The sequence below is a fragment of the Podarcis erhardii genome (genome assembly GCF_964252035.2).
Source record: "Podarcis erhardii genome assembly, chromosome: Z".
In the NCBI taxonomy this organism is placed as follows: Eukaryota; Metazoa; Chordata; class Lepidosauria; order Squamata; family Lacertidae; genus Podarcis; species Podarcis erhardii.
This window is the reverse complement of record NC_138504.1, coordinates 40,705,144-40,730,328: the sequence shown is the minus strand read 5'-3', so window position 1 is coordinate 40,730,328 and position 25,185 is coordinate 40,705,144. Positions and strand designations below refer to the sequence as shown.

The 25,185-nt window shown below is 43.6% G+C and overlaps 2 protein-coding genes, 1 long non-coding RNA gene and 1 pseudogene across 10 annotated transcripts; 1 reads left to right on the top strand and 3 right to left on the bottom strand.

Annotated features, from left to right (window-relative positions):
- Positions 1-1,271: 1,271 nt before the first annotated feature.
- On the bottom strand, positions 1,272-3,113 carry LOC309334194. Its single transcript, XR_014152940.1, has 2 exons — positions 2,659-3,113; positions 1,272-2,573 (listed from the first exon to the last, which is right to left on the bottom strand). It is a non-coding gene; the product is annotated as an uncharacterized lncRNA (long non-coding RNA).
- A 600-nt stretch (positions 3,114-3,713) lies between these two features.
- Positions 3,714-14,580, bottom strand: LOC309334192 (uncharacterized protein). Its single transcript, XM_081848357.1, has 2 exons — positions 14,369-14,580; positions 3,714-5,912 (listed from the first exon to the last, which is right to left on the bottom strand). The coding sequence occupies exon 2, from the start codon at positions 5,867-5,869 to the stop codon at positions 4,544-4,546; it is 1,326 nt and encodes a 441-aa protein (XP_081704483.1). The 5' UTR covers positions 5,870-5,912; positions 14,369-14,580; the 3' UTR covers positions 3,714-4,543.
- LOC309333333 (nucleic acid dioxygenase ALKBH1 pseudogene) lies at positions 6,830-8,432 on the top strand (annotated as a pseudogene). The gene is made up of 2 exons: positions 6,830-6,871; positions 7,465-8,432. The product of its transcript is annotated as a nucleic acid dioxygenase ALKBH1 pseudogene (transcript).
- Positions 14,581-22,259: 7,679 nt separating the features above from the next.
- Positions 22,260-25,157, bottom strand: LOC309333701 (beta-1,4-galactosyltransferase galt-1-like). 7 transcript variants are annotated; one of them, XM_081847396.1, is made up of 3 exons: positions 25,008-25,157; positions 23,876-24,043; positions 22,260-23,641 (listed from the first exon to the last, which is right to left on the bottom strand). In XM_081847396.1, the coding sequence occupies exons 2-3, from the start codon at positions 24,006-24,008 to the stop codon at positions 22,692-22,694; spliced, it is 1,083 nt and encodes a 360-aa protein (XP_081703522.1). In that variant the 5' UTR covers positions 24,009-24,043; positions 25,008-25,157; the 3' UTR covers positions 22,260-22,691. The 7 variants fall into 7 exon arrangements, with proteins under 7 accessions (XP_081703522.1, XP_081703516.1, XP_081703521.1 ...); XM_081847390.1 differs by having other exon boundaries at positions 22,260-24,043; XM_081847395.1 differs by having other exon boundaries at positions 22,260-24,043; positions 25,091-25,115.
- Between the last annotated feature and the right edge of the window lie 28 nt (positions 25,158-25,185).

Here is a 25,185-nt window from a genome sequence, read left to right as displayed (position 1 = left end):
GGGAAGCCAACAAGCAAGACAGGAATGCAACACAGTATTGTACATGCCACCCTAAGCTCCTTCGGATGGACATAAATTGAATGAAGGAATTAAATAAATAAATAAATAAATAAATCTGTTCCAGAGTCAAGCATTATTTACCATCATAAAGGCAATGTGTTTGGTGGGCCACCATCCCCTGACTGACAGTATGAGACCACCTGTTCAGTATAGAGTATTTGCTCTACACCGCAAAAGGTGGCATCTCCAGGTAGGCCGGGAGGTGTCCCCTGCCTAATACTCTGGGAAGAACTTTTGCCAGTTGGTGTAAACCCTCAACTAGCTGGACCATTAGTCTGACTCAGAATAGGGCAGATTCTTGCATTTTGCACTGTTTAGGCCAGAGGAACCCTTTTCAGCTTGAGGGCTGCACTATCTTCTGGGCAACCTTCTGAGGGACACATGGCAGTGGTGAGCAGATCCAGAGATAAAAACATGCAGAGAAACAAATGCAGCTGTCACCTTTAGTATAGTACACATCTTCCATCCAGACAGTATTAGCAGGTGCTTAAGGACACATTCCAACCATGCAAAAGCACTCAACGCTGTAAAGGTGTGGCCTGGGGAATGTTTCAAGGGCCAGACAGGCCTGGAGGGCCACATTTGACCCCCCCTCTCCAGCCTGAGGTTCCCCACTGTGTAAAGAAGTGTGTCCTTCCCATAGTCAGCTTCATTGGATGTCCCAGAGTTCTAGTATTATGGGCTAGGGAGAAGAAATCTATCCACTTCTCACCACACACATTTTTATCCACTAGCTTTTCTCCTGACGCTCATTATTCTGCAAGCACACCACTGGATAGTTTAGGTTGGAACATTTCTACAGTTACTTCTACCACTATCTTCCAATAACTGGTAACTTCTTCCTTGTTTCTACACATCTCTCGCATGTGGTAAAAAGTCTCCCTCCAGATGCTGATTTTCCACATTTCCCAGTATGTCAAGTACCACTGCATACCCCACCCCACTTTTCAGTTTTCTCTATATTCAACTGTCACTGAGAATTGACAGTTGAGAATTGACTGAGAAACTGACAAAAATCAGTTCTCAGTAACTCTTAAGAACATGACATAAGTGGGGAAAACTTTGGCTTCAGATGTTTTAAGCTATGACTTCCATCATTCCAGGCTGATGGGAGTTGAACTCCCAACAACATTAACAACCTTCAGAAGTGACACAATAAAGAAAAAAACCTGTTCTTGGGTGTCATGGTACAAGAGAGCATTCATGATGTGTTGAAAACAGGCTTATGTTTAATTGCAAACAAACAAGCCACATTATTACTACTTTCCATTTAATCTAGGGTTTAACTGTGGAACTCACAGTCACAGTATAAGGAGAAATGGAATCAGGCACACTTATTGAACATTAGTAACTTTTTATGGCAATAACATACCACAATAGTAATAATAAATAATAATACCCCCACAGCTGCCATTTTGTGTTATGCCACACATTCCACAACACCCATTTGTGATTGACACCCACAGAAAACTTTCCAATTGTGCCAACATGCCCCAAAAAGGCTGGGGACCCCTGAGTTATGTGATCCCTGAGTTGGAGGCCTCCCCACCCTTTGTGCCTCCCTTCATAACTTGACAACCGAAGAAGAGCTTGCTGGATCAGGCCAGTGGCCCATCTAGTCCAGCATCCAGTTCTCACAGTGGCCAACCAGATGCCTGTAGGAAACCCACACGCAGCATTCGAACAGAAGAGCACTCTCCTGCCCTGTGGTTTCCAGCAACTGGTATTCAGTATTGCTGCTTCCGACTGTGCAGGCAGAGCATAGCCATCATTTATTGCATCAAATAAGACCCTCTCCAACTCTATGGTACCAAATAAGATGTCAGTCCCACCTTAATGATGTTAAGAGTGCAATCTTAACAAGGAGTGCTGAACATAGGTCAACCATGCACCTCAAAAGCAGAATTCAAAAGCCATACAACGTGGTTGTTGTATGATATGCAATTCAGAGAGCCCACTGAACTGCATTCAGCTTTAGGAAATCCTCTCTTGGTTTTCTTATTTCTTGCAGCAACTGCAAAAAATATATATGCCACATTGCTTGGCTATAATCTCCATCCTGAAGTTCTCACTTCTCTGGCTAACAGGAAATTTAAAAGAAACCATCAGTCCTTAGGACAGAACTAGAATGGAAGGTACAGTATCTATATGAGTAGGACCACAATCCCTAACAGACTTGCAAGGCACTAAGCCACCTTAAACACAATGGCTCTTATTTCCAAATAAACACAAGTAGGATTGCACAAGGAGAGCACAAGGAGAAGGGGACGACAAAGGATGAGATGGTTGGACAGTGTTCTCGAAGCTACCAGCATGAGTTTGACCAAACTGCAGGAGGCAGTGGGAGACAGGAGTGCCTGGCATGCTCTGGTCCAGGGGGTCACGAAGAGTCGGACACAACTAAACGACTAAACAACAACAAGGATTGCACTGAAAGTATTTTCATCAACTGCATTACAAAAAGGCAGACTGCAGTTAATATGTGGCTTGGGGCTGGTTGAGGCCAATGGGACCTGTGGTAATACATTCATCAACTGCATTACAAAAAGGCAGACTGCAGTTAATATGTGGCTTGGGGCTGGTTGAGGCCAATGGGACCTGTGGCAAAAAACATCTGGAGGGCATCAGGTTGAAGAAGGCTGGTAGCAGGGGCAAAGGGGGGAGGCAGGGAAGCCATAGCCCCAGGTGCACCATTTTGAGGGGGTGCAAAACAAGTGCCTCCACGCAGGAATCCCCCCCCCCCGCCTGTCACCCGGAAACTCTGGGCCTCAGAGCCTGGCCTGGCCTCACTGCCACATCTCCAGCCCTCTCATGGGGGGGGGGTCGCATGCCAAGGGCCATGTTGGCTGGCTGGGCTTCCCCCTGCACAGGTGGTCAGGGGGCACAGTGCCGCCTCATGAACCCTCCATGCTGTGCGCATGTCCCTGCTCCTGCCCGACGCAAGGTTTCAAGGGGAAACTGAAACTGATGGTCATAAATATACATTAATTTCCATGACTAGAACACAGATGGATACTGTGTGTAATGTTGAGCTAAGGAAGTCTGTGGTAGAACAGAACAGTACAGTGGCACCTCGGGTTAAGTACTTAATTCGTTCCGGAGGTCTGTACTTAACCTGAAACTGTTCTTAACCTGAAGCACCACTTTAGCTAATGGGGCCTCCCGCTGCTGCCGCGCTGCTGGAGCACGATTTCTGTTCTCATCCTGAAGCAAAGTTCTTAACCCAAGGTTATATTTCTGGGTTAGCGGAGTCTGTAACCTGAAGCGTATGTAACCTGAAGCATATGTAATCTGAGGTACCACTGTACTGAGTCCAGAAATTCGCTGCCTCAGAATCTCTGCTGTTGTTTGAGAAGAAATATGTTTCTAGCCCCCAGTAGTTTAAAGGATTTGCATGGCAGGGGGTGTGGAGGTGTAGGCAGTGCCTACCAAAACAGTCATGGGAGCAGCTGATTAAGATGCTCAGTAGGTCTTGACACAAGGTTCCGGAATAGTATCATGCTGCTTCCTTAACAGGTCAAACTAGAATAAATTATGTAATGAATATAATATCAAACCTGCAAATCTGCTCAATTTGCAGGTGACAATTTTTCTACAACTATATAATATGCTGATTGTAGAATTCATCTAAGTGGTAAAGAGTTCACATCACCTTTTTCTTTGTGTGTTAGATGTATTATTCTTTATTTTTCCATCATTCAGCCTGTGCATGCCATTTCTTGTGTAGCCAAGATTTTCACACATATAAAAGTAGGAGGTAGCAGCTCATTTGGGAGAACCACAAGGACTGTGTACTCATGGACCATGGAATACTGGGAAGATGGACAGAATGGAATAACCTAGAAAAGGGCACAATCAGCTGGAATTTTGAACAGATGCATTCTGCAATTATATATATGATATGCACGTATGGCACTGATATTTATATTTATATCTGATATAGTTATATACAGACTACACACAGAACTGGATGAGTTAAACAGATCCTTCATCGAGGATGGGTCGTATTCAACTAAGTTGCACTTGGAGGAGACCCATTGAAATTAATGGATCTCACTTAGTCATGTTCATTCTAAGCAGAACTCTGAGCAGAACTAAAAGTGAATATAACCCTAATCCTTAAAATTGTTGTTAGTGCAAAAAGGATGGTGCCTTTGATGGCTACCCTTGACTTAGGTCCATGACCTCAGAAAAATCTTGCTGCTATCATAGATGGGATGCTGACACAGACGGACCACTGGGTCTCTGACCCATCATTTCCCATATCTAGTGCACTTTTGTAATGCATGACAAATTATGCCATCACTTTTTCTGTAGCTCCCTGAATCACATTCTCAAGAAAGTCAAGAACAAACATGTTCCTTTTGAATTCATGATACTCCTCTCCTGAACATGCATTGGAAATTCATCCTGTACAACTTGCTCCCAAATACTTTTTGGGTGAACCTCCAAAGGGAAATATCAGTAATGTTTCCTGTGTTTACTACTTCACGACTTCAAATGGTATCTTCTGTAGCACTTTGTTAACTCTGCCTATTAGTGATGTGTTATATCTCCAGAGTGTTGTGTCCTTGATCAGGGATTCCCTGGGCAAATCCGGTTGTAAAGGAGACCGACAGTGGAAGACAATTGCAACATCTGCAGGGACTTCCACACTGCCTCCGATCCCCTGAAGGACAGAGTGAACAGACGTCTGAACCACTTTCCTCGGATCAACAATCATTTTCCTTCGGTTTATGATCTCTTTCTTGTTTGGTTCTCGGAGGACATGCTGCAGGATGTTGACTCCAGGTACCATATTCCAAGAATGTGGAACATGAACAGGGGGGAAGGTGAAGACATTATTTGGGAAAATGTGGTTCTCAAAGAGGAAGATACCAATCTCCGGATTTTGTTTCTCAAGGTTTTGCATCAAGGTTTTCCAATCCATATGTTGAACGGGAAGAATAATTTCATCAATGTCATTCAGCAGAACGTACCTGCTCCTGTACATATTCCGGTAGACACAGTCATTCAGAGCAGCGATTTGTCCATAGTAGCCAATTTTGGTCCCATCATTCGTGAAATACCATTTATTAGAAACACTGAGATAGGATGTGATTGGCCAGGGCACCACCTCCACAGTACCTTCCACCACATAGAATTGAAGGACTTTCTCCATCAACTGGCTGCAGCTGTTCTTATAGATCACCACCTTCTGCACTCCAAGGAATTTATACATTTCCATGCTCTGCACGAACTGGAGGACGTTGTTATAGTCTCCAAACATGGTGGAGATGCACACTGTGAAGTCCACCAGAGTGCTCTGTCGCTGGCGATTTTTTATTTCAAACCGTGGTGACATGCCACTGTCAGATCCTTTGCCAGATGACTGCAATGCCATGTAACGAGGCTCACAGTGTGAGGGTTCCAAACAAATCAAGTCTGTGACCACATATGGAAATCCGAAACGATCCAAGTGGAACTCTATTGCAGCCTTAGAGATAAAGACCACATCATCAGCTGGGCAACAAAACCAGCAATAGTGGTCCTTAACTTCCTTGTGATGTACAATCCCAATCACCCGAGTCTGCTTTTCCACCCTGTCATCGAAGTATGGAGTGATGATAAAAGATCTGTTGTCACTCAAAGCAGAGATTGAGTTATTGGTGACCCATCCTTTGCAGAGGTCTTTTTCTTTCTGTGCAACAAATTTAGGTAGTAAAGAGTATTTCTGTATCCGGTAGTAGGAAAGTGTTAGTATAGAGGCAAGAGCCACCAGACATACTCCTGTAGCTAAAAAAGTTCTTCTTCGAAAACGGAACATCATTTCCAGCTTGAGATCCACACCAGCATCTGTTCCACTGCTGAGCCTACAACAGAGAGAAGGTTGTTGAAGTTTTTTAATGTTACATAAAATAGTAATTTTATTGTATTTTAAGTTACTGTGAAAAATCTCTGAACACATGATGAGAGCTTGTATTTTTCCATTGCAATATATTCCGTGGGCTAGAATTGTGACTCACCATGGATCTTTGGATAGAATTTCATAATGTTTATTTAGGTTTATGAAGTAGCCCATTCAGAGTCACAGAGTTGTTGCAAGCTGACACAGATCGTCTCTGGGTGTTGCCGAAGATGCAAGCAAACAGGAAACAGAACGGGGCAAAGTTCATTTATTTTTAGCTGGAAAACCTGGTTTGAGATGTTCTAGAGCCTTATACTGGGACCAGTGCATGTAAGAAGGGAAATGTATAACTGAGACAATTTATCAATTACTGTTTTCATAACATTTAAATCAAGTTTCTGAAGTAAAGCTTTCAAACTTAATTATTGTGATGGAATTTTTTTTTCTATACAAGAGACCAGAACAGGGAGAAATATGCAAATATTAATAATTCACTGCAGATATGACTAATTCACAAAGGTGAGGCAGGGAAATCTGTTTGTGGTTATTGACACAGCTCCATTTAATTTCATACTACAACAAAAGGCATCAAACAGTCTGACAGTAAATAAATATATTGCCAATTCTTAAATATGGGTATGTCAAAACATGCATTCTTCAAATACAGTGTCATATATGCAACAGGAATATATGCTACATCATCTGCATAGCTAGGTGTATATGAATTGAGCTCAGTATTTAAAAAATTACTTCTAAAGCTCTATAGCAGGGGTGGAGAACCTGAAGCCTAGAGGCTGAATGCAGACCTCCAGGCCTCTCTGTTTGTCCTTTAAGATTCTCACCATCTTTTTTTTTTTTTCTTCTCCTGAGCAGGAATGCCAGATGGATGCAGTTGGGAAGGCTTCTCCTGTGGCAGAGCTGGGGGTGAGTTTTTTTAGGGGTGGGTAGGCCAGACACCTAGACAGCATCTTAAAAAGCAGAGACATCACCTTGCCAACAAAGGTCCGTATAGTTAAAGCTATGGTTTTCCCAGTAGTGATGTATGGAAGTGAGAGCTGGACCATAAAGAAGGCTGATCGTCGAAGAATGGATGCTTTTGAATTATGGTGCTGGAGGAGACTCTTGAGAGTCCCATGGACTGCAAGAAGATAAAACCTCTCCATTCTGAAGGAAATCAGCCCTGAGTGCTCACTGGAAGGACAGATCCTGAAGCTGAGGCTCCAATACTTTGGCCACCTCATGAGAAGAGAAGACTCCCTGGAAAAGACCCTGATGCTGGGAAAGATGGAGGGCGCAAGGAGAAGGGGACGACAGAGGACGAGATGGTTGGACAGTGTTCTCGAAGCTACCAGCATGAGTTTGACTAAACTGCAGGAGGCAGTGGAAGACAGGAGTGCCTGGCGTGCTCTGGTCCATGGGGTCACGAAGAGTCGACTAAACAGCTAAACAACAACAACAAAAGGCCAGACACCCATAAAAGGTGTACTGAGGTGTGGAATTATTGACTAACTCCTCAGATTGTCAGCTCTCCCTTGAGTTTTTCTTCAGTAAGTGATCACAATGATTACAGAGCAAGACTGCGTCCAGCCAATGGAAAGCCTATGGTCTCAATAACTGCCCAGGGGTTATATTTATCCCAGATCCCTTCATTCCAGGCTGCCAGCATCACTGGGTGAAGCAGTGCCTGAAGACGTACACCCAGAAGCCTAATGTGTGCAATTTGGATATGCGCTTGTCTTCTATGGAGACTGCTGCTCTTTGGGGGGAAAGTCAGCATCAGTTGCGAAACAAAAGTTCCAGCAAATGGGCCTCAAAAACTTTACTGGAAAAGCTTTGCTGGGTGACTTTGTGTCACCATTATAAATGGAATACAAATAAATGTTCAGCCAACCACTACACCCCCTTTCCATCTGACTTGGCTTTCCTCTTGGAGCAAGGGGCTAAAGCTTGTAGTTTTCCACATTTCCAAGGGGAAGCAGGGATTCTGAACTACCATCACTTTGATTCATCTCTGGGAATTCATGTGGAATTGGACTATTTTCAGCCACTTCTATCATTCAGTTTTGGACAGTCATCCATATTTTTGTTAGGTGGGCTGAAACGAGATGAAGCCCCTGTGGCCATGTTCATGCACAGCAGGGACATGATGATCATGTCCGGCTACAGCCGCCTGCTGTACCATGTATGCCCCAGGATTCTGCCCAACCTGGAGGGGAAGCCCTTGCCTTCTTGTCTGGAGCTGCCTCTCTCAGCTGACCTTCCTGAAGACTCTGTTATGGAGCCCTGCTCTCAAGAGTACAAGCAGGTCTGTGCCAAATATCTGCAAGCATCCCATATCAACATGATTGTCAGGCAGGTACCAGCTGAAGGTCAGAGCTTCCCAAGTGAAGCCAGGACAGAGAGAGACCTGGATGTTTCCTCCCTAGGCTCTTATCATGAGGAGCACAGCAAAATAAAAAAGCACAAGTCTGGTAAAGACAGCTGAAACCTGCAGTTTCCCTTTCCTTCAACATAGTCTGTGTTGGTAACAACCCAGGAGCAGCCTGGCCATATGGAGCAGCAACTAAAACAGCAACATACTCATTGGATGTATAACAAAATGTTTTGGACTTTGTGGGCAGAGTACATGGCTCGGGCCAAAAGACCATTTGTGTTGTGTTTTCTCCCAAGGTCACACAACCAAAGAATGCCACTCCGGTGCTTTGGTTAACACTGTCTGAATATAATATACATTCCTTGGGGAAAGAAAAGATTCTCATCATATCACACCCACTCCCCTGCCACACTCCCTACTGACCCTGCTTCACAGTGTCCTTGAATGTCTTTGCCAGGCTCAAATGTGTGCTGGAAACTCTGGCAATGCCTCTTACTAGACTGAGTGGAGAGGAATGGGTGAGTGTGAAGATGTTTGCCTGTTATACAAAGGCAACATTTACATCAATTGCTCAACTTGCTTTTGCTTCTGGCTCTGCCCACCACTGGCATGTGGCCCCCGGAAGGCTGCCCAGTAGGAAATGTGGCCCTTGGGCTGGAAATATCACGCCTGCTATATCAGGTCATCAGTATACATATACTGGGTGCACATCACAAAGGCGTGTTAGTGCTGTTTCCTGACAAGGTGGACTCAAACTGTATTCCAATAAAATGCTCTATACATGAAGCAAGCAATAAAAATAAAATGTAAAAGCATACAGCATCTACTGCAGCACATTGCTACAGCAGGCAGAAAACAATTACCGTATTTTTCGCTCTATAAGATGCACTTTTTTTCCTCCTAAAAAGTAAGGGGAAGTGTGTGTGCGTCTTATGAAGTGAACGCAGGCTGCGCAGCTCTCCCTCTTGCTTGTCCCGCTTTGCTGAAAAGGCTTCGCGTTGCTTTCGCTGAAGCCAGAACAGCAAGAGGGAGAGCTGCGCAGCCTGCGTTCACTCCATAAGATCACTCTTGTCGTGATGCCTTAGCCTGATCCTCCCTCCTCCCTCTTCTTCAACAACATTTGATTCAGAATATTTTTTTCTTGTTTTCCTCCTCTAAAAATTACGTGTGTCTTATGGTCAGGTGAATCTTATAGAGCGAAAAATATGGTAGGTAGTCTGCCAAGACCCCCAGCAGTTTTCAAGTAGCCCATCTCAGGTGGTGGGGAGCTTGGAAACCTATGTTGTAATGTAAACCCCCCTGTGGTCTTTTGATAAAGGGCAGTACAGTGGTACCTCGAGTTACAAACGTCTCAGGTTACAAACTCCGCTAACCTGGAAGAGTTACCTTGAGTTGAGAACTTTGCCCCAGGATGAGAATGGAAATCGTGTGCCGGTGGCCTCTGGAATAAATTAGGTTCATAACTAGAGGTACCACATCTTAATTAGTTCCAGAGGTCCATTCTTAACCTGAAACTGTTCTTAACTAGAGACGTGCTTTCGCTAATGGGGCCTCTTGCTACCACTGCGCCGCCGGCACACAATTTCCATTCTCATCCTGGGGCAAAGTTCTCAACTCGAGATAACTCTTCCAGGTTAGTGGAGTTTGTAACCTGAAGCGTTTGTAACCTGAGGCATTTGTAACTAGAGGTACCACTGTATATAAGCAATAAAATTTAAAACTGTACAGAGAGGTAATCATGTTAGTTGGTTGCAGCAAAGAGTTTTGCAGCCCATAAAGACTGGCAGAAACCTGAAAGGCTTCGTGGTCCATTATATACCTGGAGGTCAGTGGGGGATGCACTTCTTAAGGTCGTGCCATAAAGTTTAGCTGAGATCCTAGTTCTTGGTTCAAGTTTCCCCTCCTGAGCAAGAGAAAAGCTGACTCAATCTTAAAATATTTAAATATTTAAAGGTGGCTGTTGTCTTGCCTCTAAAATGTCTCTTCTCCGGATTAAATGTAGAGCAGATTCTCTTAAATACTAGCTGAAGACTTGTTTTATTTGATGGGAGGGAGAGGAATGGGAAGTCCAAGTTCCATCCCTGACTCCCCTCAACTTATTCTCCATAAGCTGTTTTTGGGGAGAAATGGTCAGTAAAGACCATCCCAAACCAAAAAGCCTTTCTTCTGCAACAAGGAGTCAAATGTGGTATAACATAATGCATTTTCATGTGATATTTTCACAAATATGTGTATTTTTAATGTGTACTGTAGTCTACGCAAATTTGTGCACATAGCTTGGCTGGAGAACTACACTGCAAAATTTGGAGAAGGGAAAGTTTTCAAAGATGGCCATGGTTCAGTTCCTATACTGTTTCAGAAAATGGAAATTATGTTATTTGCCTTTAAGTGAGAATGGAATAGAGCATCTCTCTCTCCACCACCACCCCTGCCCCGCCCTTCTTACTAAAGTGTCTCAGCAGGCTTCCAAGGGCTCCAAAGCTGGGTTCAATGGAGTAGATGAAAGCAAACCTTGTGCTACAGGGAAAGGCTCTACTGGGCAGCTACTTGAGGATTTAGTGAACGCAGCAAAGTAGGCCTTCTTTGTCACAATAGCAGGCACAATCATATGGTCTTACATATGTTTGGGCAGTCACACCTGTAACAGATATTGCACCCCTTGCACTCCAGCTGTTTCCAAGCCTTTATCCTTGCCTGGAGCTCCCCAATAAACACGAGAGCTGCCAGAACTCCACAGAACCATAGACAGCACTCAGGTGCAATTGTGTCTATGGCTCACTGTGCCCTCCTATTCCATAATACAGGTGTGAGCCTTCCTTAAAAAACAACAACAGCAAGACAGCTTTAATCTAACATTTTTAGAGAATTAATTTGTTTCAGCATTGGTAATTTGTTCTGCAATTTATGATTTTATACTTTTCATAAAGTTTAACTATCTCATTGTGCACCACCAATATATATTATAGCATGCACATACAAATTATATAATTAAACTGCTTCTTTAAAAACCATATTTGGACCAGTGGTGGAGCATATGCCCGCGCTGCCCAGGGCAGGCGTGCTCCCGAGGGGCGCAGGAAAGCTGCTTGGGTGCATGGAGCAGCATGGGTGCCCTGCAGCTGGGGGCAGAGTGAGCCACTGATGGTGGACATTCGGCACACCTCCTGTCGCAACTCCCAAGCCTCCCTCAAGCTGTCAAAATGAAGGGAAAGGGGGGGGGGGAATGCTGCTGGCAAAGTGGCGCAGCTCCTCCTCCTTCCCCCGACAGCTCAGGGTAGGCTTGGGACCCTCAGCGAAGACACCTGGGGCGGTCTGCCCCACCCCACCCCTTCTTCTGCCCCGATTTGGACCTGGCCATTATAGCCAATTATTGCTCAGTCTCAAATCTTCCGTTTCTGGGCAAGGTGACTGAGTAGATGGTCACAGAACAACTCCAGGCACGTCTGAGGGATGTGGACCATTTGGATCCCTTCCAATCAGTATTCAGGCCCCATCATGGGACTGAAACTGCCTAGTAGATGATCTCCAGCGGGCTAGGGACAAGGGTGAAAGCTGTTTCCTAGTTCTGCTGGATCTCAGCACCTTTTGATACCATCAACCTAGGCTCCTTCCTTCTGGGCCATGTCCAGAAAGTGGTGTAGGGGGATGAGTGTTTGGACCCCTGGGCACTCACTTGTGGGGTGCCTCAGGGCTTCGTACTCTACCCCATGCTTTTCAACATCTATATGAAACCACTGAGGGAGATCATCAGGGGTTTGGACTGGGTATTTACCAATATGTGGATGGTACCCAGCTCTACCTCTTGTTTAAATCGGAACCAGTGAGTGACTGGATGCGGTTGGAGGATGGATGGTAGGACTGTTTCTGGGGGACACAGGATGGGTAGGTGTGGGGGACTCCCTGGTCCTAAATAACTGTGCACAGCCTTGGAGTCATTTTGGACTTAGCTGTCCATGGGTGTAGCCAGGATTTTTGTTGCGCGGACAGGGCTTGGTAAAGGGGAACATGATTGTTCAGTTAGATAGTTTTACTTGACCTGGGGGCGGGGGGCTGCCCCCTGCACCCCATTAGTTACACCCATGTAGCTGTCCATGGAAGCTCAGGTTAATTATGTGTCCAGGGTAGCTGTCTACTAGTTCCACCTGGTACAATGGCTGAGACCCTACCTGCCTGCACCCTGTCTCGCCAGAGTGGTATACGCTCTGGTTATCGGACTACAGCAATGTGCTCTGTGTGGGGCTATCTTTGAAGATGGCTTGGAAACTACAATCAAGAATGCAGCAGCTAGACTGGTGACTGGGAACAGCTGCCAGGACCATAGAACAACAATCCTAAAGGATCTACATTGGCTCCCAGTACATTCAGACACTCCAATAGTCCCCATTTTCCAGGGACATCCCTGATTTAGAGAAGCTGTCCTGGTTTCTGATTTGATCCTGGAATGTCCCACTTTTCCTTAGGATGTCCCTATTTTCACTGGAGAAATGTTGGAGTGTATGGAGTTATCCAACCCCCAAGCCGTCTGAAGGTAATCCTGTATTGGGAAGGTATTTAAATTTTAATGTTTTATTATGTTTTTATATATGTTGGAAGCTGCCCTGAGTGCTGGGGCAACCCAATAAGATGTGTGGGGAATAAATAGTAAAATTATCATTATGGAATGGGATGTCCTTATTTTCATCAGAGAAATATTGAAGCGCATGTACATTTCTGAGCACAATTCAAAGTGTTGGTACTGACCTTTAAAGCCCTGAACAGCCTTGGCCCCATATACCTGAAGGGGTGTCTGCACCCCCATTGTTCAGCCCAGACACTGAGATCCAGCTCTAAAGGCCTTCTGGTGGTTCCCTAACTGCGAGAAGTGAAGCTACAGGGAACCAGGCCATAGCTGTCAACTTTTCCCTTTTCTTGCAAGGAATCCTATTCGGAATAAGGGAATTTCCCTTTAAAAAAGGGAAAAGTTGACAGCTATGAACCAGGCAGAGGGCCTTATTCATAGTGGCACCCACCTTGTGGAACATCCTCCCATCAGATGTGAAGGAGATAAAGAATTACACAACTTTTAGAAGACATCTGAAGGCAGCCACTGGTACAGGGAAGTTTTTGATGTTTGAGCTTTTACTGTGTTTTTATATATTTTGTTGGGCTAAATAATAGAAATATAATAATTTTTCTATAATCTATCTATCTATCTATCTATCTATCTATCTATCTATCTATCTATCATCTATCTATCTACAAACACTCTCTCTCACACACACAAGTGGATCTACTATCAAACTAATGAAGCTTAAGCTTCAGGGCTCCTAATGGGGGGGGGGGCAGAAGCAACTTTAGTCCGCATTGGTTTAAAAAACTGGGTCTAGTGGCATGACTCAAATAGACTGATTTTTGTTGTATATATTTGTACAGTCAAACCTCATGATACGGATGCTTCAGGTTACGCATTTTTGGATTGCAGACCGCAGGAAACCCAGAAGTACCAGAAAGGGTTACTTCCGGGTTTTGCAGCTCGCACATGCACAGAAGTGCCAAATCGTGCCCGCGCCGGCGCAGCGCTTCAGGATGCGAACGCTGCGGGTTGCAGACGTTCCCCTATCATGGATTACGTCCGCAACCTGAGGTTCCACTGTATATATTTCAACAATCCCATAGTTTGAGAGTCAGTAGCACAGAGGTTGTAAAGGATCACATTTATACTAAATAAGTAAGCAGATGAGACACACACAAAGACCTATAACATGCATAGCAGCAGGACATAAGCAAAATTAATTAATTAATAAAAAATATCAGTAAAAACAGAAATTACCGGAGAAGAGAAAAGTCATCAGCCAAAGATAAAACCCTCCAAACAGCTTCAAGTAACTCTTAATGTCTTCTGAAAGATCCAGGTTTATGTACTTCCTACATATATTATTAAAATGTTACTACCATTAAGCAAAGCACATTTTTTAAAATGTTTTTCAGAGACCACCAAGGAGCATAATTATTTAGCACATTTAGCACCATTTAGCACAACAAGACAAAGGTAAAATGGGACACAGTACCTGCTTTTGTCTTCAGGTTACACAGGAAAGTGCCAATTGTCTATTTCCCTCCTCCTTTCACCCTACAAATAAAAAACCAGAAAATCCGCCAGAGCAAGCATGTTTCAAAAAAAAAGAAAAGTTAATGCAAAGAATCCCCAGCTCTTCCACTCTATCCCAAAAATATGTATAAGACCATCAGCCAATAGTCTGATGTCTTGTCTTGTTCATCGCAGGAGAAAAGTAAGAGATGAGAAGATCCAGAGACGCATCACAGTATGCAAAATATTTTAGCAGGAACTGCTAGCATGATGTAAAATTTGAGTTAGTGGAAAAACAAGCCTAACAAGTGGCTGAGGAAAGGAGATCATAATCTGCTGTTCTTTGAAGGAAAGTCTAGCTGTGATTCACCATCTGACTGCGATGTTGACCCAGAAAAGGGAGAGAGAAGAGACATACCTTGGCATCATGAACTGAATTAGATGGGAGAGCTTTCAGTGTGCAGTTCACATCCTCCTGATCTCTCCCTCGCTCCTTTTCATCTAATCCAGGTGTCAGCCTGCCTGTCCTGAGCAGCTGTTTGGAACCAGTAATGAGCTCAATTTGGGTGAATGAACTGAAGCTTGATCCACGCAAATAAGAAGTGCTGTTAGGTAATAACATATTACCAAAGGATGAAAGTGGTTCTCATGTTCTGGAAACCCACAGATTAAATGACTGCAACATGCCAGATTCAAGTCTGCCACCGAGTTACACCTTCAAATTACATTTTGGACAAGGTGCAGTCTATAAATATTATTTATAAATAAACTGGGAGGAGATTTCAAACCATTCAGAAGCATCCACACAGATGCTAGATTGTTGACTGGGACCAGCTGAATGGGGTGTGTGTGTGTGTGTGTGTGTCATATTTTCAGTTCTTGGGACTTTCTCCAGATGGCCTGTTTATGGAGCATTTGTTCTGATTTCTTTGCAGGGTGCTTATATGATAATGAGCATTTTTCCTGTGTCCAAGCTTATTTGCTTCTGGGCTGTTTCTAAGTGTTCCCATGGGTTATTCGTTCATCCCATACTTTTCTATGCATTTCCCAGTCACTTAACACACACACACAAAGTCTGGCTCTTTTTTAAGAGCAGAGTTGTGGTTCTAGAGTGACAGAGAACTTTTAATTGCAATCCTAGGATTTCCTGCCCTCAGAAGGGTGAAACTCTTAAACATCTTGGCTAGCTGCCAGTCTGTTTCTGAGTAAGTGTCCAGAGTGTGCTAATGATAAGGTTGCCATCTTTGTTCTGGCAAAACAGGACAAGGTGTGGCGGAGGGGTGAGATGATTTTTCTCCAAGGTGGTGCTCAATGACTTTTGAGCAATACAATACAATCCACACATAGTGGTGGAGTTTCATGCTCCCTCACCGGGGGCGGAGAGCAGACAGGGCAGGGCTGGTGTGCATCCCAGGGGTGTGGTGCGCATCCTGGGGCCATGGCGTGGCGCCTGCGGGGGCATGGTGCCCAGTGTGGGCAGGTGGGGCAGCCGCGATGGCACCCCATTGGGATCGCGTTGCCTGGGGCGGTGCACTCCCCCCGCACTCCTCTTCCTCCGCCACTGTCTACACACACACACACACACACACACACTTGTAAATCTCTGTGCTTTGCTAACCAGAGTTTAAATACATGACCACACACATGCAGTACTGTACAGTCATACCTCGGGTTACAGATGCTTCAAGTTGCGTCTTTTCGGGTTACGGACCGCCAAAACCCAGAAATACTTCCAGGTTTTGGCGGTTGCGCTTAGTCGCGCATTGCACATGCGCAGAAGTGCCAAATTGCAACCCGCACATGCGCAGACACGCCGCTGCAGGTTGCGAACACTGTGGGTTGCGGACGTGCATCCTGCATGGATCACGTTTGCAACCCTATCGTCCACTGTACAATGATACATGCAGGCCAGGACAAAATAAACAAATAAATAGAGGAGCATATTCTGATGAGGGGGTGAGCTTTGTTCCACATGTTAAATTTCTGAAAAAAGAGAAGATAAAAGACAGACCGGGGGGGGGGAGGGAACCTTGTGGAGAGCTAATTCTCTCCCACCCTACTCTCTCAAATATTATGCAGATAACTATGATCAGAACTGGAACTTCTGGGCTACATTGAGACAAAACTGTTTCTAGAGACTCGGACCCTGCTGCTCTCAGAGGGTCATGGCCTTGTGACTAGAGAAATAATCTATTCGGTGGTGGTATCCCCACTGATGGGACATAGGAAGCTGTCCTATCCTGAGTCAGACCATTGGTCTATCTAGCTTAGTGGTGTCTACACTGACTGGCAGAAGCTCTTCAGGGTTCCCAACAGGGTTTCTGACATTCTCAGCCCTACCTAGAGATGCCAGAGATTGAAACTAGGACATTTTACATGCAAAGCACATGCTCTACTAATGGGCTATGCCTCTTCCCCAATAGAAATGTACCTGACTTTGAATCATATGCCCCCAGAACTTCAACCTGGGTCTTTAAGTATGACAATAAAGGATATACGGTATTCTACTGTTGATGTTATTGTAGCACAATCCCTCCTCCTCTTCCAATCTTCCCCATCCAGACTGGTCTAGGGACAACCAGTCAGTTCCATTCCATGGAATCATTGTCATTAACCCAATTGTCCCATGGAAAATGATTTAACCCATGGAATCATTGTCATTGTTCCAATTTTCCAAGGACAGTCCCGGAATTACAGAAGCTTCTGATTTGATCCCAAAATGTCCCAGTTTGCCTTTTTCTCCCTCTCCATGTCTTGGAGACCAATTGAAAGTGAAGCGGGGGGGGGGGGATATTTCTTTTTATAACGAAAATAAAGTATCTGTGCCAAATAAAGGCATACAAAGTCCTACGTACAATTTCAAAGGAAACTGTCACCAATCCACTATAAATTCTTTAATTGCAATGCTTCAACTGCCAGCCATTTCTTAGGAAACATGTGAAGCGTTTATTCCTTTATTGTAAATGGAGCTTTACACTATCTACTCAGAAGTAAGTCCCACTGTATTAAATGGAGCTTACTCCCTGGTGACTCGGTAAAGACTGGACAGCCTTACACTGCAATCCAAAGCATTTTTACGGGGGTGGCGCTGTGGTCTGAACCACAGAGCCTAGGGCTTGCTGATCAGAAGGTCGGTGGTTCGAATCCCCGTGACGTGGTGAGCTCCTGTTGTTCTGTTCCTGCCAACCTAACAGGTCGAAAACACATCAAAGTGCAAGTAGATAAATAGGTACCACTCCGGCAGGAAGGTAAACGGCATTTCTGTGCGCTGCTCTGGTTCACCAGAAGCAGCTTAGTCATGCTGGCCACATGACCTGGAAGCTGTCTGTGGATAAACACCAGCTCCCTCGGCCTATAGAGCGAGATGAGCGAGCAACCCCTGAGTCGTCCACGACTGGACCTAACTGTCAGTGGTACCTTTACCTTTACCTAAGCCCCACTGAGTTCAATAGGATTCACTGTCTGGTATGTTCCTGATCATTCTCACAATTTCTATTACTACTGCTGCTACTACTACTACTACTACTATTATTATTATTACTTTTTCCTTTCTTTTAGGAGTAACTCAGATGTCCCAGAGACCCAAATAATTTGCTTCTCTATGCAACTACAGCAGCCCGAAGAATATATGCCCAGAAATGGAGGAAGGGAGCAGTACCAACAACGGAGGAATGGTAGATGAAAATGATGGAATATGCAGAATTGCAAGCCTAACCAGTCAAATAAGAGATCAAGAAGAAAGGGTATTTAAGGAAGATTGAAAAATGTTTGTAGAATATTTGAAGAATCATTGTAAACTGGTTAGAACGTTAGCAAGTTTAGAGTAAATCCAGCAGTAAAATATATGTTGATATAGAGAAAGGGAAAAACATGGAATAGAATATGCAGCAGTAAGGACTTCCGGGTTGGCGCCATCGCCGAATGGCGGACTCCCTCCGAGCTCCGGAGGGAGCCTGCTCGGTAGGGGCTGGGTCCTGCCGCGCCGGCGACGCGGGGACCCTTAAAAACCATGGGCGCTAAAACCCATGGACATGGTGACTCGGCTGGCACCTTTTGAGCCCCCCCCCCGACCCGCGAAGGAGCCTTTTTAAAGGCTACGGAACGGGTGACAGGGGGTGTGTGCTTTGAGTCCTCCGCTTCCCCTGCCGAGCGAAGCCGCATGCCATTCGACGGAGAGCGCTGACTTCTTCCATTGGAAATTTGGACTTAAAAGCATAACCCGTGAGTAATCGGAACTTGGATTAAAAAAGGCGAGAAATTTTTTAAAGAATTCGGAACGAGCGGGGGAGGTATAAAAAGGAAGTCAGCCCCCCCCCCTGTTGTAGAGGAGCTAAAGTAAAGGACTTAACATCTAAGATTGAGCGCAACCTTATTTTGATAAAGTTATGAAATTTCGCGATGGAAAATTATAAGATTGAGCTGGAGGAGAAAAGTGGAATTTATTCAAAAAGCAACCCCCCCCCCCCCCGGAACCTGGGAGCGTCTTAGTGAGAGCGCCGGGAGAGGACAAGGAGAGGTTTTGACAGCTGTCAAAGAGCTGTCAAAGCAGAAGAACAATAATGAGAACTATGTTACGAGGACTTTGCCAGTTATATTTGCTACAATTTGGATACAAAATGTTTAAAACAAGGAATAATAAAGTTACTTTGACTGGTGGACGTGATCTGGAAGGGAACTGAGTTATTATAATCCACCTAGAGGAGCCGAGGGATATTACAAGTTGTTGGCATCGAATTTGACAGAACTTTTTATCTCCTGGGAAACTGCAGAAATGGAACATTATTTTGACTACAGAGGTTTACACACTAAAGTAGACAATAGACTTATCTATTGAAAATGGAAGGGACTTGGCATCATGTTTCGTTCCTGAATAACAGAGCCTCTGCAGCGGAATTTAGAAGCTTTTGGAATTAGAACATTTGTGCAGGAAAACAGGAAAAGAAAGAGGAGAGAGACCAACAAGAACAACAAGAATAATAAGAATTGGACAAAGTTGGAAGTGGGAACATTTGGGAAATCCAGATTTGAAAGGTTTAAGAAATAAAATTGGAGTTTTACTCCCAAGTATATAAAAATCTGGATGGAAAAAATGGGCCTTTTTGAGATAGACTCCTTCCAAGATTGGACATTTAAAATTAAAGAAGACTGGTAAAGGACTATGGCTTAAATAAATGTGGGAACTCCAGGAAGACATCAGATGTTGATCAATACGGGAAACGCAACCAGGAAAAGGGGGAGGGATTTGGAATCCAAAGGCTGTAAAATCAAAATCATATTTTATTTTATTATATTTTAATCTATTATGTATATTAAAGGGGGGAACGCGCGGAAGGGAATAGGTCGATCTTAGGAGATGGGAAAATATTTTTAAATAGGGCTAATGATAATAAGGTTAAAATTTGGGATAATAAATTGCTGAATTTATTTGTAAGAATTGGAATACAAGAGGGGGAGGGGAGGGGAAGTCCTGGAAAGATGTTATGGAAAATAAGATCTTAAATTTGGATGTATTGTTTTTTTATATTGTTATAATTGGAAATTCTTAATAAATATTATTTTAAAAAAAAATAGAATATGCAGCAGTAAGGGGTAATCAGAAGGAACCATGGAAAGGTGTTCAATTCAATGTTTTGCTTTGTTTATGTGATCATGAAAAATTATAAATAAAACTTTAAAAATATTTTTTTATTTAATTCCATTTATCTGTGGAAGGTGGTGTAATTGGCTCAAGGGGACCAATGTACACAGGTGTGCATATGACATCTATGTATATAGTGAGATCAAATGTGGGAGAAGCCTTCTGATGTATAATTAGATGGCCCTATTTTCATTGGAGAAATGTTGGAGCGTGTGCATTCCATCATCAGTGCCGAGACTAGGATCTCTTAAGTGTTTACACTCTCTCACACAGGCCAGACCGGCAAAACTTGTTCTGGGTTTCAAACCATGTGGGCAAAGATGTGGATCAACAGGGCCCTGATAACCTGTTCTGGTTGCTTAAAGAGAGCAATATTAAGCAACAACTAAAAGAAGCAGAGAACTCACTGGCAATGACTCACATGGATCTGGGGCGGGAATTTCCATGCTTCCTTTTCCTTCTGCATGCTTTCCACACAAATGCACACTCCCAAACCTCTGCTGCAGATACTAGGCTTGGATTATTTCATTATTTCATCCTTGGCAGATAACCCTGGCTATGCATGAATATGTCAAATGAAGAGAGATGTTCACACACTCTCAATATACGTGTATCACCTTGCCACTCCAGATCCACTCCACTTTGCAATGCAAGTGCAGAAATACATGGAAGCAATATAGCAAGCAAGCGACAACAGTTGTGATTGACCAATCTCTCCTTTCTGTAGAGGCACTAGGAATGCCTGGGAAAGAAGAGTCCTGCTGGATCAGACCAATGGCCCTTCTGGTCCAGCATTCTGTTCTCATAGCGGCCAGAGCTTTTTTCCTTAAAAAAAATAATGTTTAGGGGTACTCTCATTTCCCTACTCATTTTGAAATACTGCCCCTCAATGAGGCCAAACTTAGATTCACAAAATGTTTAGGGGTATGCCACCTCTGTATTCCCCCAGAAAAAAAGCAGATAGTGGCCATCCAGATGCCAAAATGGGAAGCCTGAAAGTATGACTGCCCTGCATGTCTACAGTGAATGTTCTGTGTGGGTTAGTTCACACAGAAGTACCTTATTTGCTTTTAAAACAAACAGACATAACCTGAGAAATAATCTAAGGCCAGATCCAGGTGCTCTTGGAAGCAGCAGCTTTTGTAGCTCCCTTTCTATCAGGGTTCTATCAGGGTTTTGGCACAGAAACTGCTTTGGTCGCCTTGCATGATGACCTTTGTCAGGAGATATAGGAAATACGTCCTTAGGTGGCAACATGAGAACAGGTCTTTTCTGCAGTGACTCCCCAGGGAGGTTCGCTTGGAGCCTTTGGATGATTAATATTCTACAGCCTTTTAAATGTTTGTGGGAGGGTAAGGCTTTGGAAAACACCTGCCTGAAACCCTGTAAATCTGCTGCCAGTCAATATAGACAAACTCAAGTTAGATTTGGTCTGACTAAAGACTTGTCCACACTTCCGCTAGTGCTGCGCTTAGAAAGCATGGGTTAGAGCAGTTTTCCACTTGAACCATGCTTTCTAGGTGCAGGTTGGAGCAGTTTTCCCTCTGACAAGATACTTTCCCATGGAAAATCCACTCTTTAGTGATAGATTGGAACAAATGACAATCCAGGGAAAACCCGAATTGCTGTTTGCTCTGATTGAGCACTAAATAGCAGTTGCCATGGGAGAAAGCAGCAGGACAATAGGAAGTGTCAGTAAGTTGTGTTACACAGTATAAGGCAGCTTCCCGTTTCTAGTTCTTAGGAAGGTTCTGTACAAACTTCCTGAATGTTCTCAGCCAATAGCGTATTTGGCTTGATTGGTTTGAAAAAGATGCAGTCTGGAGATCTGTGCTCATAATTTTAAATTTCGAGTATAGGGGGAGGGGGATGAGGCACTATGGCTCCCACAAGGTGCCAGATACTCTGCTACTGAGCTAAGGCCACTCCCCAACTGCTTCACACTTCTTTAGAGATATTTGCACCAGCTCCTTTCCTGAAATCTCTCTCAGCAGGGACACACAGAATTGATTACCATATTTGCTAGGGTGAGCAGCTAGGAAGGAAAGGGTTCCTGCATTTTAAAGAGTTATGCAGAATGGAGATGTGGGGTTGTAAAGGCTAACAAGAGGAAAGGGCTTTTGGTCCCATACCCTGCAAGTTCTTTTTCCACTCAGAGAGACTCCTAGAGTTTCTGCCACTGCTTGTATTATTAGTTCCAGCCACAGTTTGGAGGAAAAAGAAGAAAATCCGAAACCATCAGATAAATTCTTTATTCAGGACCAAATAAACTGCACAAAATGATAAGCAAGTTTTTCAAAACTATTCATTGGACAGGATGTTAAGCAAAGAAACAGTGAAAAGGGAGAGGAATAGAGAAACAGTCGGTGAATTACAGTTCCTAGGATTTTTTGAAGAAAGCCATGACAGTTCTAAGAGTATGACCTTAGGGCAATCTATAGTGTAGATTTAAGTCCAGGTAACAGTGAATAGAAACTGATGTCCGGGGGAAATGTGTTTTTTTAAAAAATCCTTACAACTTTACTGAGCATACAGTAGGTGGTTGTACATTTCTAATTGTAGAATTAAGTTCTACAAATTTAGCATATGGATTGTACCAGCACTTTGCTATTAAGTAATTTTGTATGTGTAAAAATCCAACTGTTTATAAAAGCTACAATGCCTCCTAGAATTTATTCCATCTAAACTTGGAACTCTTTCTAGGGAATTGTTTTTCAAGTATGTTGTTAACATTATTAATCAAAGAAACATTGTATCTCCAGATCGTTGTGTCCCTAATGAGGTATTTTCCAGGGACCTCTTTTTCAACATACTGTCTGCAATGATAAAGAATTGCAATCTCTTTGGGAACTACCAGCGTCTTACTATAACCTTTGAGAATGGTGTGGACTGAAGTCTGAACAACTGCTCTTGGATTAACGATCATCTTTCTCTGATTACTAAACTTCAGTTTAATGGGCTCTCTGTAAATATGCTGCAGTATATTAGTTCCTGGGACCATTTTCCAGGATGAAATGTTGAGTGTGTCTGTAGAGGAAAAGATATGCTGAGGAAATAAATGGTTCTCAAATAAGAAGATGCCTGTCTCTGGATTTCGATCCTCAAGATCGCTTATCATTGTTTTCCAACTCAGATGCTTAATGGGTAGGATAATTTCATCAATGTCATTAAGAACCACATATTTGCTCCTGTACATATTGCGGTAGATGCAATCATTTAGGACTGTAGCTTTCCCATAGTCCCAGTCTTTGGAAGAATACCAGAAAGAAGAGAAATTAACATATGAAAAAATTGGCCATGGAATAATATCAATGGTACCTTCTGCAACATAAAATTCCAATACTTTCTCTATGAGTTGGCTGCAGTTGTACATGTAGACCAGCACTTTCTGTGCACCAAGAATTTTATACATTTCCATGCTTTGTATGAACTGCAAGACATTGCTGTAGTTTCCAAACATGACAGGGAGACAAAGGGTGAATTCAGCAGAAAATGAATCCTCGGGCACACGGTTCTTAATTTCAAACCTTGGTAGCTTGTCGATTTTCCCTCTAGGAGATGAATGAATTGACACGTATTTTGGAGAGCACTTTCTGGGTTCCAAGCACACGATATCTGCTGGACCAAAAGGGAAATCAGTTCTATCCAAGTGAATGTCTATGGCTGCTCTTATTATGGAGACATGGCCATCGTGACTACAGCAAAACCAACAATAAAGGTCCTGTATTTTCTTGTAGCGCACTACTGCGATCACACGAGTTAGGTTTCCTTCTCTGTCATCGTGATACGGTGAAATGATAAATGTTTTATTATATTTTAAAGCTGTTATTGTATCATTGGCAATCTCACCTTTGCAGAGATCCGTTGACTGTATTGTTTGTGGCAGCAAAGGGGTTTGCATCAGCCACAAGTATGCTTCAAAGGACAATACAATTAGAAAAGAAACTACCACCATAAAATTGTTTCTTCTACAGAAATACATCTTTAACTCCTGGCCTTGCAACAAAGTGCCTGTAACTGAAATGGAAAAGCAGGGAGAGAATGTTATTATCAACTTACTCAAAACCAAGAAACCAATTTTAAGGATAGACTTAGAAAGATGCTTAACAAGGCCTTAAAATATTGAATAATTGTGACACTGGAATACATGCCAACTCATAATGATGATATTATGTGTGATCAGCTCTCCCATATATGAAATATCTTCTCAGTGTGTGCTTGAAAGGAATCCACACTCCCTAACCATAAATTAGTCCAGTTTAGTTCCTCACACTCCTACTAAGGGGGACTTTGCTTTGTCCTCCTGGAGAGGATGGGAGTGGGGAGTGATTTAAATAAGCTTCCCTTCTGCTATAAATGACCCCCCTTTACTTTCTGTATCTCCTCCCCCCTCCCCAACACCAATAAATGTGGGATAATTCTTCTATACTGTACAGTATTGACAAAAAGACAATATAATCCCTGCCCAAAAAACACAAGTTACTCCACCTTTATAGATGAGCTCTCTGACCCATGTTAAAAAGCTATCCCTTACCCCAAAGAAAAAGTTATTAGCTAGCCCCATACTTATTTATGTGGGTTTCTCTCATTCCCCCTCCTAGTCTGTGAGAAATACCTCTCAGATCTTGCAAATTCGGGATTTTCTCTCTCTCTCCCCCCACCCCCAGCACCTATTCATAAAGGGTTCCTATCCGTTTTCCTTCCAAAATGGCGTTTGGTCATTCCTGCTACTATTAATAAAGTTACCACACGCTCCCCAAGCTGGTAAGGGGATGGCACCCCCCACTCTATTAATATGCGCGCTTCCCTTCCTTGTTCATGGATCCAGGGCTCCCCCCCCCAAACAAAGTGTGTTTGTGGTGGGGGGGGGCTGTTTCCCCAGCTATAGAAGGTTGTTGTGATCTGCTCTCCTCTCCCCCCATAACGAGGGAGCGTATTTTTCATCAACTTGGGTCGGGGGGGGGGCGGCGGTTAGAATTACCTCTTATACAATGATTTGCCACGAAGGGGGAAGAAAGCGCGGTTTAAAAGAAACTTAAGACCTGCTCCTTCCTGCCCTCCTACCTCCGAGCACTTTAAGGCCTCTGAGGACAGAAAGAAAAGGCGGGAAGCGTCCCTTTAACAGCAGCCTGAGGGGATTTTTTTATTTATTTTTTTTT